This window comes from Rhinolophus sinicus, chromosome 1 (assembly GCF_057876585.1).
Source record: "Rhinolophus sinicus isolate RSI-liver-muscle chromosome 1, RSI-T2T, whole genome shotgun sequence".
NCBI classification, from domain to species: domain Eukaryota; kingdom Metazoa; phylum Chordata; class Mammalia; order Chiroptera; family Rhinolophidae; genus Rhinolophus; species Rhinolophus sinicus.
This window is the reverse complement of record NC_142501.1, coordinates 26,025,102-26,041,784: the sequence shown is the minus strand read 5'-3', so window position 1 is coordinate 26,041,784 and position 16,683 is coordinate 26,025,102. Positions and strand designations below refer to the sequence as shown.

Genomic DNA, 16,683 nt, shown 5'->3' with positions numbered 1-16,683 from the left:
ATCAAATAAATCAGATTTATAAACATTTATCAAATTATCTTGGCCCTCTTAAAATCTCAAGTCTAAAGCTTTATTTCCCAAATTGAATGCTAATACATCAGATTCTCTTAAACATCAAATATTTTAACTGATAAAGTCTTTTACACACCTCTGGAAAAGCAAATTTATTGACATGGGTAGATCAAGATTACTGGGTTAAATTTGGAACCACAGTACAAGTAAAGGTCAGAAATTTGAGACCAAGACACAAGACCCAGGAGGTACATATTTACAAAGTAATGCTGTGAATCACAAGTGAACACTCAGCTTGTTTTAGATTTCTGTCTGTTGTATCATGGATCCCTAAGGCTATTCCTTCAACTGATAATGATAACCAACTCACAAGTTACAATTTTACCTAGTTTTCATTGCCTCATTTAGATGCAAGTAATTTCTTTCACAACTCCACTTGAGTCAACAAATCTCTTTACTTTGTAAGTGTTGAATTCTGTATTCCTTTTTGTTAGGGGAGGAGTTGGAAATGGGAAACCACCTGGTTGGCTACTTAAGCTTTTTAGTAACGTAAGATGCAGTGTAATGGAAGTGTCCATGCCCTTGAAATTGCAAACGAAGGTACAGGCTTCGCACATGCACATTTGGAAGGTCTTCGTTGGTTATGATTACCCATTCTCCTTTCAGATTCAGTAGCCATCATTGGCATACACAACTTTGCAAAGGAATAAATGTGTGTAGTGAGATGCAGAAAATTCCAAAGCTGGATCCATCAAGGTATACCTGGACAACTCAATTTGCTTTAAAAATTTTCATAGTAAGGAGATCTAGCTGTACCCAGGTAGATCCACCACCTCCAACCTAAATTGGGGTACAAAGTACTTGATTCCATCCTGGACCTACAGCAGGGAATTCCCCCAGATTGCAACAAGGATTGTAGTACGTATTCCTTTTATCCCTGCTTGTAGCGACATGTTACCATCTTTAGAAATCCAAGGAAGTTTCAGAATATTTCACCCTTGCCAAAAATCCGACCAGGAACCCCTCGAGCCTCTCTTTCCACCGAAGGAAGGAAGGAAGGAAGGCAGGAAGGCAGGAAGGAAGGAAGGAAGGGAGGGAGGGAGGGAGGAAAGTTTTTTTATTTGGGAGTATTTCCCCAAAAGAGTAGTTTTGATCCCTTTTCATGATTTATTACCAAATATCTACAGCAGGGATGTCCAAACTTTTTTCAACGTTTTTCACCAAGGGCCATATGCGGTAAAATACACAAACAGCCGGGCCACTCACTCGAGGTGAAGTATGTATTGCCTCACCTGGTTTATTTAAGTAAACTAAATATATTTTTGGAATTTGCTGCGGGCCAATTAACAATGATTGTGGACCACAGTTGGCCCGCGGGCCGCAGTTTTGACCCCCCTGATCTACAGCATACACAGATAAGTAATGTGTTTGTGTGTGTTTGTTTGTTTTGTGGGAAGACTTCTGCTTTCGGGAAGATGGAGATGACATACTTTGCTCTATTCCTCCCACTAAATAACTAAATACAACTAAAAATTCTGGACATTATATGTAAAACAAACATAAGATTCTGAAAGGTAGGAAAAAGAAAGCAGACTGACTAGGAACCTCAAGACCCAAGAAACAACCTGGTAGTAAGTTCCATGGGCTTTCTTTTGGCCTCCTCTATCCCTAACTGGATGCTACAGAAGTCAGCAACCTGGACAGCATAACAAACAAAAAAACTCCAATAAAAGCCTTCTTTCTCTAGCCAAAAGACCAGGAAGGGGATAGCCTACAAAGACAGAAACTTCTAGGTAATAACTACTCTGCTCCAGCCAAACACCAAATAAAAAACTATGGCCACACTCACACCCCCACACCAGCGAAATCCTAGAGGGGAGCCTAGACTTCCACCCTCATGAGGCTGCATGAGACTCTATAATACCCACCTTGGGGTGGTGTCAGGGAATTAAGGAGTTCATCCCCAAGGGCTGGTAACTAGGCTTTCCCCCCACCCCCTGCAATGTCAGTGAAGACCACTGTGGGCAGCTGAAACTAACACCCCTACCCAGCCCAGCAGTAACAAGCCCCCAGCCCCTCAGGGATCAATGGAGGCCAAATGAGGAACCTGGACTTTTACCTCCCTGTGGCAGTAATGATGTGGTGCCCCTTCTTTCCCTGTAGGAATGGTGTCTTTAAAAAGCCACTTAAGGGCCGGCCCAGTGGCTCAGGTGGTTAGAGCTCCATGCTTGTAACTCCAAAGGCTGCTGGTTCGATTCCCACATGGGCCAGTGGGCTCTCAACCACAAGGTTGTCAGTTCAATTCCTCGAGTCCTGCAAGGGATGGTGGGCTGCGCCCCCGGCAACTAGCAATGGCAACTGGAACTGGACCTGGAGCTGAGCTGCGCCCTCCACAACTAAGATTGAAAGGACAACTTGACTTGGACAAAAAGTCCTGGAAGTACACAATGTTCCCCAATAAAGTCCTGTTCCCCTTCCCCAATTAAAAAAAAAAAAAATTCTTAAAAAAATTGTATTATCAATTGAAATAGAGCATCTGCAAAAAAAAAAAAAAAAAAGATATTTGCATGCATAGTGTTTATAGGGAAGTGCCTTCAGAATCAATATCTGTGGGAGAGCAAAGAAAGTAGGATTGGGCAAAGAAAGAAGCTGAACTCAAGAAATCAACTTTATAAGAATTCAAAAAACAAAAACTTCTTATTCACAGGGGAGTTATTGTCTCCATACTCCTTCTCCCCTTCCCACCTTCCCAAACCATATATAGATAAATTAGTGGAATTAATAATAGACTTTAATAAGGTTTTGGAAATAAATCAATAAGTAAAAATTAATTTTATTTTTATATTTTAGCAAAACTCAAGCTACAATTTTTAAAAAGGTAACAATTGCAATAGCAACAAAAATATAAAATGCCAGAGTTAATTCCAACAGATTTGCTAGAGTTTTATGGAGAAACTTAAAAGTTTATTAGAAGGCATTAAAGAAAATCTAAATAGAGAGTATTCTTAGATAGGAAATTCCCCAAATTGATTGTTAATCCTCAATAAGAATTTTTAATTTATTAAACAAACTCATTCTAAAATTCACTTGATAGAGCAAGGAGTCAATAATAGTTAAAATAGTCCTGAGGAAGTACAGGTGAGAGCATTTGCGTTACCAGATATCAAGACTTACAAACAACATGCTATTTGGTGCAAGGAGCAGGATAGATAAATTGATGTGTTGATAGATAAATTGATTTATTGAACAGAAATCAGTTTATCATTATGTAGTAAAGTTGTACATGACCAAACCTCAATCCACTCTTACCTAGGGGAACTCTTGTACCTGCGCATCTGCTAGTGCACAGGTACAAGGATGTCCATGGCAGCATTGCTTATAATATTCCCAAACTGAAAAACAAAAAAGTTGAACTCTAATACAGTCATAGCAAATCTTGTCACTAACGCGTCTTTTTAGCTCATAAGTCACTAAACCATGAGGAGTCACATGGAGAATAGTATACACCATCCAGAAATGCTTGGATAGGACCTCAGTGCATCTTTGAGAAGCGGGTGAATGTATTATCTATGTGGGGGAAAAAGGTGAAACAGATATTTCACCAAAAATACCAGAAAGATGGACTGTCATCAAGACTGCCAGTTGATTATTAAACCTCATTCCTCCTGGGCACACAGCTAAACTACATTTCTCAGCCTCCTCAGCTGTTACAGTGGCCAAATGATTGGACATTAGCTAATGGAACTGAGCAGAAGGATGAGCACTACTTCCAGGGCTGGCCTGTGAAATCCCCATATGTGCCATCCTCTGACTCATACTCTTTCCAGCTTGGTGCAGCAGCCATACATAGTGGCCTTCGATATCCTGTGTTGAAAATGGCAGAGGCACCAGACAGAAATAGCCTGGGTCTCTAATTCAAAAGTGATTATCCCAAGCAAAATAGTGTTTCCAGAATCTAAGACTAAACATTGTATGATCCAGACCCACATTTCCTCAGGTTCACAGTCCCTTATCCAAAACTCTTGGGGACAAGTGTGTTTCCATATTCAGAACTTTGGGGATTTTAATAAGGTAATATAGTATATGTATTACATACCAGTATATATGAATTACACACCTACCCCAGCCAGATTTGGGGCAGCACCCTAGAATTGAGCACATTAATACTTCTTCTATAAAATACATGAATATTTGCTTTGAGATGAAGCCTATAAGCAGCCTCACCTGTTCAGGGCAGATTTTGCCACCAAATGAATTTTGGCACAAGACTTATTAAAAACACTTTTGGTTTTCAGAGCTTTGTGGATTTCAGACTTGCAGATAGGAGACCGTATAACAGCAGCCAAAGCCCATACTGGAGACTCAGAAGTAACTACAGAAAAGGAGTAATGGGATTGTATTTGTTTCAGTGTCAGCTTATGCCCATGACTATGAAATTAAACTCCACTGAGACAGTGGATTCTCCAATCAAGAGATTTGATGTGGCATAATCTTCAAATTCGATTGGCAAATGCTTAGTCATTTGCCCATCGTAATAGCAAGAGGAGGCTTGGAAATGTAATTTAGCTGTATGCCCACAATGATCTGGACCAAAGTTTGGTGAACAGCTGGTGATCTTTACAACAGTTCACCCTTCTGGTCACTAGGGTCCAGGCTATGCTGGTGACTATGAAATTAAACTCCACTGAAAGGGCTTTTCAGTCAAGAGGTTGGTATAGCTGTTTCAGTCTTCCAATCGTCAATCTTCAATTGTTTCCTTTTTTTCCATATATTTACCTTTTGTTGAATTTGTTAATATTACGGAATTCTTTCACTGCCAAACCTAGCCTGAGAATTCAAAGAAAGAAGTGATACAATGGACAGCCTCATCTACCCATCATACAATATATTAAAACTTGATTCATGTGCATTTTGATAATTTCACAATCTTTTTAAAAATTATAACAAGAATTGGTTTTAAGTCTTCTGCAGCTCTTTAGATTTCTAGTACAGTATGCCATTAAATAAGTTCCACATATCTACCATAGTTCATTTTTTAATAACATAACCCCTTTAATTTGTTCTATCATGGACTCTACCGTAGCTTTGAGGGGCCACTGCTCAGTTGTATCCTAGACCAGAGCTCCCTTGTGGTATCTCCAGTCTTCTCTGAGCCATGTCTTCCCCGTCTCAGATTTCTTTAGATCCCATCACTCTTTCTGATCCAACAACATGATACAAGCTCTACAAACACCCCAACATTATGAATATTTTTAATGTCTAATGTGTGTGGAAAAGACTATTTCCAGTTACCTGGGTTTTAAATTAATACTTAATTTATTAAAATTATCAGTATAAAATCTGGGTTTTTTTAAGCTTTTATATTCAACTTACAAATCCTGCAATCTATTTATAAAATTTTTAAAAATTATTTTCATTTATTCTTTGATTGATGTTTAACTCAAATTGAACAAATTTAAATTTCCTTAACTATTAGTCTCCTCTTCAGAGTTCGTAACATTTCCATAACTGTTTTAGATCATATTTATATGCTTCATATATTTGATTTTTTTTCTCATGCATTTCAATTGTCTGACAAGGTAAACTTAAAATCCTCATATGCAAAATCTTTTTTATAACATAAGCAACTCTTATAAATCTAATTATTTGATTTACCATGTTTAGATGTTTGATTTGTCTTAAGTGTTCTAATAATGTTTATAAGCTTGAGCAGTGCCTTTTATTTCTTTCTTTGAATTTCCACCTCTCCTATTCCGAGAGTAAGACCAAATCCTATGTTGTTTAGTTGTTGTTGTTGTTGTTTTTAAGCAGTTCTTCCTTGACTTTGAGCAAACATGATTCTTAGAGTCAGAATCTTCCAGACACGGGCATTTTCAGTTGCCTTTTTGAGCCTTTGGGTTTGCAGTAAGTTCAATTTTTCTTTATATTAAGAAAATGGTATGTTCCTTATGTAATAAGTGATCCCCACTCCTTTTGATCTCTTCATTGGAAAAAATATATACCTTCGTTGGTAGCTAAAGTCACAATCTGGGTCTCCCAAATTCAAATTCATAGCCAAAAATTGCATTATTAACCAAAGGAAGTTAAAAGTTACAATTCTAGACCAACTTGAGATGGTTAGAGGTAACTCTTGGGAACTTGTGGGCAAACCTAATGATACTGACTGTTCCACACCTCATTCCCATACAGTCCACAAGGCTAGTTAAGAGGCTGACCAGGCATGACCTAGTTGGACCTGCACAGAACTCACACACACGTGCTCAGGAATGCAACTTAGCTCTGAAAACCTGGCTGGAAAACACAGAAGTACAAAAAGTTATTCATTCACCTGGTAACTTAAAAATAAAAGGCCAATATGAGAAGCCACATTCATTCGAGATCAAAAAGGAAGAGCTATCCAGGAAGCACTAATTGGGCGGAAACCATCTAGCTCAAGGTCAGTCACAGAAGTTGGAACCCAAAAGCCTGTGAGCTCTTGCTTGCTAAGACACTAGCAGCTGCTGTTGCTAAAGCCCCCTAGCTATTAAAAAATAACCCTGTGCCTATTTAAAACAGCCTGGTAACCATAAAAAATAGTCACTCTCCTATAGGCATTAGCCACAATAAGCTACTGTAAACTGCCAAGGTGAAAAAAAAAAAAAAAAACAAGTGTACCTGACTCCAAAGCATGTGTTCAAATCCACAACCCTGTGCTGTCTGGGCTTTGGATGGAAGAAACTCTAGGGAGCCTGCCATCCCAAGAACATCATGCTTTTTAAAGACCCCCATTGTCACTGGAGCTAGGGATGGTTTTGTCCATCTCCCGATAATTAATGAAAATTATAACTAGCTTGCAATATGCTGATTCTGAGTTACTTCAGAAAAAGTTATTTTACTTAAGCTTCACAACCCTTTGAGTAAGCAATTCCCCCCCAACCCCCGACCCTTTTAGGTGACAAACAAAAGCTTAGAGTGGTTAAAAGACCAAGACTAAACACTCGGCTGCTGGGATTTGAACAGAGGCAGAGCTGACAGTAAAGCTCTCCTCCATCCTGCTCCCTACCACCTCACCTGGCAAGAGCAGCCTTCCGTGCCCTAGGATTTCCTCAAAGCAACAAGATGGCATGTCAAGAATAGAGGCCTGAGGTAGAGGGTCCTTGGCCTAGTGGTCTGTAAGGGGACTGATAAACTTTCAGGGGACAAGGTAGCATGAGCAGCTTAAGTCCACCTGATACCCTGGGGCTTTGCCCAGTTGTCATCTGGAAGATGTATTACCCTCTTGTCACTGCTTCACGCCTTTTGCACTTTTCCCTATCTATAGCACCATGGAATGAAGGAAGACTGCCCTCACTTCAGAGGCCTATCTTAAAATCTCAAACATTGCTTTTGTCCATTACCAGCCTTCTCTCCACCCTCCACCCCCCACCCAAGTCAGCCACGCTGCAGCCTATGGGGAGATGGCAGCATAATCCCAACTGCACATCACATGTTTAAGGGGGAAATACGACATTTGATGGACAGATGAGAGAGGGTTGCAGAGCCGGGATGAGAACCTGAGAAATTTGAGTCAGGTCTTTGAGATTGGATATTTGAGACAGACGTCCCCTTAATCTTGTGGAGTAGAACCCTCTCCCAGGCATCTTGGGGTTCCTAACTCTTCTGACAAAGCCAGCTCTACCACATCCCAGAGTCTCTATTGCCCCCCTCCCCCTCCCCACTGTTGCTAAATTTAAGCCCTCATCTGTCCTTTTCCTGTAGGACGTGGGTATTTTAAGGGAGCGACAGTGTGGTACTGCAGGAGATGCAGTGACAGCAGTGCTGTGAAAATAAGTGTGCCAGCTCTTCCTCTCTGTCTGTCAGAGGTGCCCGCCCACCAGGGACTTGCCCAAAGGATGCTGGGTGAGGAAAATGTTCTCAGGAGGTGCAATCCAGGAAAACATACCCTCAGTGCACGGAGGAACACAGTGCACACAAACTCATCTTCAGACACCCCTCTTAAACATCCCAGGATGTGAGGGATTCACCGGATCAACACACAGTCCAGAGGAGCCCTGAGATGTGATAAGTATGGGGGAACCAGGAGCCACACTTTAGAGATTGAAATCGAAGGGACTATGAGATCTTCCATAGCTCCTAGAAGACTGTGAGCAAAAAATGTCATTCTTGACCCACCCACAAAACCCCCAGGGTGAGGGTTGGTAGGTGGGGTTTCCAAATTGTTGCTGATTGGTGCGTCAGCCCGAAGGTTGCAGGTGGGATGGAGACTCCTGAAGTGGGCAGAGCCCTCCTACGTTTACACACTACCCGTGTATGTGTGTCCACCACCCAGAAGGCACAAAGGTGAGTTTTCAGGTCTCAGGTCTGATAATGGGAAGAAAGACACACTTTGTTCTTGAACTAGTGGTTACCATATCTGCCTCTATAGCATGGCTTTTCCCCAGGGCATAGCTCTTCATCATGTACCTTTCAGGAAGCTAATTAATTTTCAGTGCAGAGTGGACTTCAGAGGAAAGCAGCCCTCCAGTGCAGAAGGAAAGAATGGAGTTAGGCCAAAGGGGATGTGTTTGCTGTTTCAAATTAAATGGGAATGGGTAAATTGGAAACCTTACCCAAGGCCTGGCACCCTAAGGCTTCGCCAGCTTCTGTGAGAGAGGTTAGGGAACATCCTTCCAGGAGATCTTAAGCAACAAAATAAAAACCCATTTGGACTCGTGCCTGCTGTCCTCTCTGCATGATCAGAGTTGGCATCTTGCTGCACTCCTGATTCCTGTTTCCAGTGTGTGTGGGGTGGGGGGGGGGGGAGGAAGAAGAGGGAAGGGGAGAGGAAGAGGGAGAAGGGAGAGGGAATGGAGAGATAGACTGAGATTGAGAGGAGGGTGAGCCAGCAGGCAAGAACAGTGTTTCCCTCAAAATAAGACCTGGCCAGACAATCAGCTCTAATGCGTCTTTTGGAGCAAAAATTAATATAAGACCCGGTCTTATTTTACTATAATATAAGACTGGGTGTAATATAATATATACCGGGTCTTATATTAATTTTTGCTGCAAAAGACACATTAAAGCTGATTGTCCGGCTAGGTCTTATTTTGGGGGAACAGGGTAGTATGGGGTATATGGTGGCACAAGGAGTTCAAGGTCTTCTCCAGGCCTCCAGTCTCCTACTTACACCACCTCCTCCCACCCATGATTCATCTACTTGTCCAAGTGTCATATAGGGGGAAAGCGGTAACCATACACTGTGATCTGGGTTGTCAGACACTGAGGCTGAAGACTAGGAACAGGAAAAGTCACACCTATAAGACATAATCAGTGGTCAGTGGCTCTGATTCTGGAGAGTCTCCAGGGAACTAATGTAGAATGGTGCATTTCAGAGGATGCTTGCTCCCAGAGACAGATGATCCAGGAAGGCCGCACGTCCATCTGAGGTTGGGCAGATGCTAAAAAAGACTACGCTGCCATTGCCATTCTGCACTGCAGATGTGTGTACATGGAGGGGTGGGGGGACAGAGTTCATGGCAAGCTTGTCCTCTCCCCCACCTGCTCCCTAGGGCTTGGGCTTGAACTGGAGGTGAATAAAGACTCAATGCCCGAGTCTCAGCCACAGTGCAAGGGCTCCAAGGGCAAACACAGAAACAATGGGATGCACTTGGGTTCAGCACCTCTGCATGGGAAGCTGTGGTCTCTGAGGCTGGGGTGGGTCAGGATGAGAAGGGATGGCAAGAGACAGGAGAGGGAGGTGAACTCACTGAAATTCAAGGCCACAAACTAAAAAAACTCTCATACCCCTCTGAGAGCTAAGGCTCTCCAATGTCTGAAGGCTCTACCTATTGAGTCGTCACCTGACTCTCTCAGGGACTCAGGTTGAACAGGTAGAGCTGTCTCCCACATATTATTGCCACAGACATGGAAATGTCAGCTTGGCATCCAGGCGGCCCCGCCACTAACCTTCCAGGACAGAGGGCCACTAGAGCAGTTCTCCTCTCCCCTCCTACAAATAAATGAGAGCCACACACATCACCTCATTCATCATTTACAGAACACCTATCATGTACCATGTCCTATGTGAGTTGCTGAGGATACAGCAAAGCTGGTGGTAGAGACAGCATGTACCTTATAGTGTAGTAGGAAGTGTGATGGAGGAGTGAATAAGAGATGCCAGAGCACAGAAGACTTCCTGAAAGAGGCAACATTCAAACTGGGTCTACAGTGATAAGTAGAAGATTGCAAACAGAGTAGAATAGGTAAGTATATAAGTAGAATAGTTAATTAGAACATAAGCACACAAAGGGGAAAGGACATAATAGGCAGAGGGAACAGTACACGCAGACACGCAGGCAGGAAAGAGCAGGGTGAGTGTGGGGCAGTATTAGTGGTTTATGTGACTGGAGCCCAGGTGTGCGGGGGTGCTGGCAGAGAGGGGCCAGGGAGGGAGGTAAGGCCTGACACACCTGGGTTAAGGGGCCTCGCAAGGCATCAGGACTTGACCCTGGCAGTGACTGGGAGGTAGAGAAGGTTCTAAGAGAATGGCATAACCAGAGTTGCACTTTAGACGGGTCACTCAGACCCAAAGTTGAGCTGGAGTGGAGCAAGACACCAGAGGCAAGGAGAACAGGTAGGCAGCAGGTAGGAGGCCCTGGCAACAGACCAGGCTTGTATTGAAGAGGGTGTGAATCAATCAAGACAGCAGCAGCAGTAGGGGAAAGAGAAAAAATAAAAATAATAATAAAATATATATATATATATATATATATATATATATATATATATATATATATATATATCTCTCTGAGAAATTTTGAGGGGTAAAAATTACACGGTTTCATCATCATTTGGACATGAAGCTAAGGGAGAGGGAGAAATGTAGACTGACTCCCAGGTTTCTGACTTAGGTAACTTGGTGAAAGGCAATAGGGAAAGTTAAGCGAGAATAGAATAGAATTCAGGCAAAGGTTGAGTTTGAGGCACAGGATGCCTGAGTAGACAAACCAATAAGAAGCTGTAAATAGGGGTCAGGAAATGTATGCGGAGGCATCTATACACAGCTGGTCGTTAAGCCATGGGTAAGGATGGGGCACCCAGCAGAAATAAGACTGGGCACTGGATGGGGCACAGGGTAGGCCAGTGAGCTCCACGTCCACCCCACCTGTTAACAAGAACCCCAAAAAACACTACTGATACTCAAACACCCTCATCCTACAGAAAGGAATTAAGACTTTCATCCCTGGCATTTCCTGGGGCAGGGACGACACAGGAAGGATACTCCCACTACAGATCCCTTACTACCTAGGGAACATGTCTCAGAGCCCATTGTCTCTTGTTACGAATAGCAGGGTAGCCCGCCCTCTCCCCCTGGACTCCCAGGCTAGGAGCCCATGTGCTCCAGGCAGAATATTCCAAGGGATTGGAAGGGACTGACAGCAACCCCACAAAGCCCAGGCATCTGCAGCATCCCCTGAATCATTGATGCTTTTCCAGGGAGTCTTGAGGGGAAAAAAGCAATGGGAACCATCAGCCCCTGACTTACTTGCCTGTGGCTTGGCACTCAAGACAACCAGCCCTGACCCCCTCACCTCAGCCCTGCTCAGAGACCCAAATGGGCCGTGAGACTCACCGAGGGCCCATCACCCACACAGCACCCACATGGGATCAGGCAGGCAGGAGGCCGCTCACAGCTTTTTTCTGGTTGTTTTATTTGAAAACCCTCGGGTGTGTCCCCTCCCTCACCATACACATACCCATTACCCCCACCCCAGGACATGACAATGCCACACACACACACACAAGGCTGTGAGCTGCACACGGAATACAGGGGCTGCACTCACGACAACATGAAAAAATATACATTATATATAATACACTGGGTCTCCCACGCCCACTCCCACCCCTACAGCCTAGCCACAACAAGGTGATGTTGTGGCTGTGGGGCAGGGGCTGTAGGCCATCAGGCAAGGGCAGGTGGGGAAAGAGGAGAACAAAGGAAGGAAAGTGGGCACGGTGAAGAAGCAGGGGTCCCCAGAGTGAAATGGACAGAGGCGAGGGATCATAAGGGAAGCAGGAAGGCCCCTCAGAGGGTGCTGGGGGGAGGAAGGCCTCATGAACAGGAGAGTAGGAAAGGGCAGCGTAGAGGGTTCCTTCAATCCCACCCCTGGCCGCTCTCATTGCTATTAACACCCTACCCCCAATACAGCGCATAGCTGGTGCGGGGAGAGACAGAGACATGGGTGAGCTAAGAGGAAGGCTGCTGTGGGGGTGAAAAAAGGCAGCCAAAGTCTTCTACACCAGCTGAAGAAGGGCCCAGAGGCATGAGAGGGCAGTGGGCTGGGGAGGGAGGAGAGCGGGGGGTGGGGGGCAAGCAGATTCCAGTGGAGCTCACTGGGATTTTGAGATTAAAGGACGACTCAAATTCTCTCCCTCTTGGTGTCTCTTCTCTTAGAATGTCCTTCTCTCTTTTCCAGGGGTGTGTCTCTGTCTCACCAGGGCAGAATTCTCTGTTAGAGGCGGGGTATAGGCCCTAATAGCGATGTGGGGGGGTCTCAATGATGCGCCTCTCGTCGCTGCTGGGTGAGTCGGCTGCCTCTGAGTCACTGCTGTCCTCGTCCTCCAGCTGGCCACCAGCAGCCCCCACCACACAGGCCTGCCGATTCTGGTAGGACTGGAGAAGGGGGGAAAAGAGGCTCAGCAGCCTGCACACACCCCAGCGCCGCTCGGTGGGGCCACACTCCCCAAGTCACCTTACCCACCTCCTCCCCCACAAAAAACTTTCTCCTTCCTGCTCATGGCGACTCAACCCAGAGCTTTGTGCCCAGAGCCTAGCCGCTCCTCAGAGTTCTTCACTGTGTATGTTCCAGCCGAATCTTGACCCAGCAGACCTCCCCACTCCTCAGGGCCACTCACCTCCATTGGGTTCACGATAATGGTGAGAGCTGAGTCATCCCAGAAGAGGTCAGGGTCCTTGGGGTCACCGGAGGACCCTGGGGGCCCACCGGCCCCTGAGACGTGGCGGTGAAGGGAGTGGATTCGTACCAGGCCCAGGATGACCATGAGCACCAGGAAGCCCACACACACCACGATGATGAGCGTCGCTGCGCTGGGGACCACTGTGGGGAGAAGGTGCAGTGAGGAGACCGTGGCCTGGCCCGCCTGAGGGGCCTCAGCACAGGGAGCGGACAAGGGGTCCTGGGCAAAGGGAGTCTCCGAGGAAGAGAGGATAGGATCCAAGAAGGCCTAGAAAAGGGGACTACCCTGTAGATGCTAGAAGATAAATAGAGCCCCAGCAGGAAAGTCCAGACATCGGGAAGGAAGGGGCAGTGCAGCAGCTGCTGCTAGGGATAAAGGGACAGAGAGACAAACGGAGGGAGGGAGGGAGGGAGGGAGGGAGGGAGGGAGGGAGGGATGTGGGGAGCAAGGGCAGGGGAGGAGAAGGGCTCCCAGCCCAATGCTGTCAGGGGCAGCCCTATTCTCAGCGGGCAGAGGACAAGGTTTGGAACGTGCCTACATCATCCTGCCTGTGTCTTCCCCAGGGACCACTCGGCTTAGCAAGGAGCCCAGTGCCCAGTGGGGGAAAGAAAGAGGCAGCCACAGGGGCTTGATGGTGCAGGAGGAGAGAATGCCCAAGGCTGGGGACAGGTCCACGGGGCAAAGAGCAGCCCCTTCACTTACCCACCTGGACTGAGCTCACTCCTGCTCGGTGCTACCACCCTTCTCCTTGTGGGCTTGGGGCTCCTGGACATCTGAGGCTTCTGCTCCTCCCGTATGTCCCCCCGAGGCACACCCACCTTCTCCTTGGCCCTGTCATGTCTGTGGCCCTGCAGCCTCACTTTAAGGCCCAGGCTCAGGGGAGCATGGACCACGAAGGGCAGTGAGACACTAAAGGGCATGTGAACTCTCACACGGACCCTAGAGCTGACGGCGGCAAAGCAGATATGCATGCACAGGAACATGCCCAGGAAGAACGTGTGGGCACACAGCTGGACAAAGTTCACCACACCCTTCACCCGAGCCAGGCCTCTGCTAGCCCACACAGCTGCCTGCACCAGCCACCTGGCGGCCTGCTCGCACAGCAGGATCAAGGGGATGTGTCTGAGGACATCCAGTAAGGCAGAGAAGAGCCATAGGTGCAGCGTCACCCAGCTCCCTGCCAGCTGGGCAGACCAGGCCACCCCCTGAAGGAAGACATAAACACCACAGACATGTGCTGCGAGGGCCACAGAGCGAGCAGCCCTGAGCACAGCCCTACCCCCCTCCTGCACACACACACACAGCCCTCGGAGAAGCAGGAGGAGGCAAAGCAGAAGAGCCCACAGCCCCAAGGACAGCAGGTGGAGGTAGAGATCCCACATATACATCCCCAGGCCTAGAGCCCTCACAGGAAGCTGGGTCACTACACCCCACATTGTGCACACCCCAGCCTGCCGTTTGTATGCACAGTAGCTCACCTGACTACAGAGATTCCGTGAGGCTCAGACTCTGGGAAGTCCCGTTGCTGTGGGACTGTTACATGTATTCTCCACATACACACATTATGGTCCAGATCACAGATATATCTCCCAATCCCAAATTTACCCACATATATCTCCCAATCCCAAATTTACCCAAATTTAGCCTCTAAGACTCACATGTCAAGAGACAGAGCAGAGCACAGAGAAGCACAAAGCACAGGAGCCCCGCACACCCTGCCACAGTCCTTTTCTCCCTGGTAGCCAGCACGCATGCTGCCACATGCCAGGGCCAACCAGGTATGTGGATAATGCCCTGCCTGAGCCGGCACACAAGCCTTACACCTCCGTGGGGCCGCCCTGATGGCTCTCTGCCAAGTTGGTCCCCATCCTGACCTGACCCATAGCCCACTTGGGGCCACTCAACAGCTACGGCTGATTCTGCTGAACAAGGCAGGCAGGCTCCCTGGGCACTGGCTCCAGGGCAGAGATGGGCCTGGCTGGATTAGCATTTCTCAACTGCCTGGGGATGGGGGAGGAGGGAAGAGGGGGCCAGAGAGGATCTTTCTGCAGGACACAGCCCCTCCCAGGTCTCCATGTCAATGGGCAAGATCAGGGAGTAGTGATTCCACCAGTAGAATGCCCCTGGGCTAAGCCCAGGCTCTTGAAGGAGTGGAGACCTCCCTCTCAGAGTGGAGGCCACAGCAGGCGAACTTGCTGTAGGGCACGAAGAGAAGTCAAAGCTTCTGGTTTGTGCCTTAATCAAATGCATTTGTCCCTCTGAGCCCCTAGCCTGGTGAAGGAAATAAAAAGTTGATTGCTAGGAATAAGAAACGACCACAGGAAAGACAAAATGCAGACACTCTATCTGTAGGTCAAAAAGCATGGTTAATTAGTTTAAAATGAGCCAGGAGGACAGGGAGATGGAAGGATTTTTAAATTAGCTACAGACAAAAATCTAAATCTTAAGAAGTACAGTCAACCTTTCTTACTGCATTAAATCTGACCAGTTACTTCTGGCCTTGAACGACCTCCATAGTCAACATGAAGGGGTATGTTAGCAAATGGCCCATGTGAACTAGTTTCAATCAACAGTGAGAACACTGGTGAAAGGCCTGTCCACAACCCTGCATGGTGCCACCTTTATGAAGACCCTTGGGAGAGACTGGTTCCTGCCCTTGTCCCAGGGCTTCTCCTGAAATCCTAGTTGGCTCCTATCAAATGACCTGCATAACTGATCAGGTTCCCTTTCGCTTTAGCTACAAGGAAACTCAGTCAAAGTTCTGGCCCACTCTAGCAACTGTGCAGCCTCTCAGTATGTATTTTATGAACTGACTTTATTCCCTGGCTTCATCTTATTCTTCTTTCATCATTGTTCTTTCCTCCTCACTTCCTAATTCATTTTCTACCTTTATCCTATTGCACTGCAGGTCTTCTGCAAAGCCTTGTAGGAAACAACGTAGGGAAATTATTCCCAAGCTGTGCTGCACATTGGAATCACCTGAGGATTTTTGAAAACCACTGATGCCTGGTTCCCACCCCCAGACATTCTGATTGGACTGATATGGGCTGCAACCTAGGCACCAAGAGATTTTACAGCTCCCCAGGTGCTTCTGATGTGCATCACAGTTTGGGAGGACTAGATAAATACCACCTTCATCATTCTCACCCTTCTCAGACTACCTTATTCTCCTTAACCATAATCACTCCATACCAACAATCTACCCCCAATTCTCAAATTCTCATTCTCTCTCACGACCATCCAAAATCCCTTCTACTTTTAAGGTCCAAGTTCAAACTCTATGTGCACCACAAAGCATCCCCTGACTACCCCATTTCACACTGATCTCTCTTTTCTGATGCACTGAGGCCCTTCAGACAAATGAACCTCCTGTCCCTTTGGAGGAAATGGTATCTCTTACTGCTTCCCCATGGTTAGAGGAATTTGAAGTTGCAAGGCCATAATTCTGGAACACAACTCTTGGGGTTGGGAGGGGATGGGGAAGGACCACCTTAAGGAGGCATATGGACCAGGTTTTATGGACTGGATCTCCTGGTAAGCTCAGCAGACGTCAATCCCCAATGCCTTCAGGTGAACATGGCACTCTGCACGCTACTCACAACAAAATAAGGGAAAAAGCAAAAGCAGGATGCCGCTTTCAGCTGCGATCTCAGAAGAAGAGTGGTTGGCCGGGACATCAGCTCAGAACAGTGGAAGGGGAGGCGAAGTGAGGGCAGCACTTACAAAACCAGAGCA

At 46.4% G+C, this 16,683-nt stretch overlaps 1 protein-coding gene across 2 annotated transcripts in view; it reads right to left on the bottom strand.

Moving 5' to 3' along the window:
- Positions 1 to 11,823: 11,823 nt before the first annotated feature.
- The window catches only part of CLSTN3 (calsyntenin 3), a 27,780-nt gene continuing 22,920 nt past the window's right edge, over positions 11,824 to 16,683 (bottom strand). For both annotated transcript variants that reach the window (XM_019754373.3, XM_019754371.3), the window contains exons 17-18: positions 12,886 to 13,088; positions 11,824 to 12,643 (exon numbers count right to left, since the gene is read on the bottom strand). In XM_019754373.3, coding sequence (XP_019609932.1) covers positions 12,503 to 12,643; positions 12,886 to 13,088 — 344 coding nt within the window. In that variant the 3' untranslated portion in view covers positions 11,824 to 12,502. The remainder of the gene's footprint in view (positions 12,644 to 12,885; positions 13,089 to 16,683) is intronic.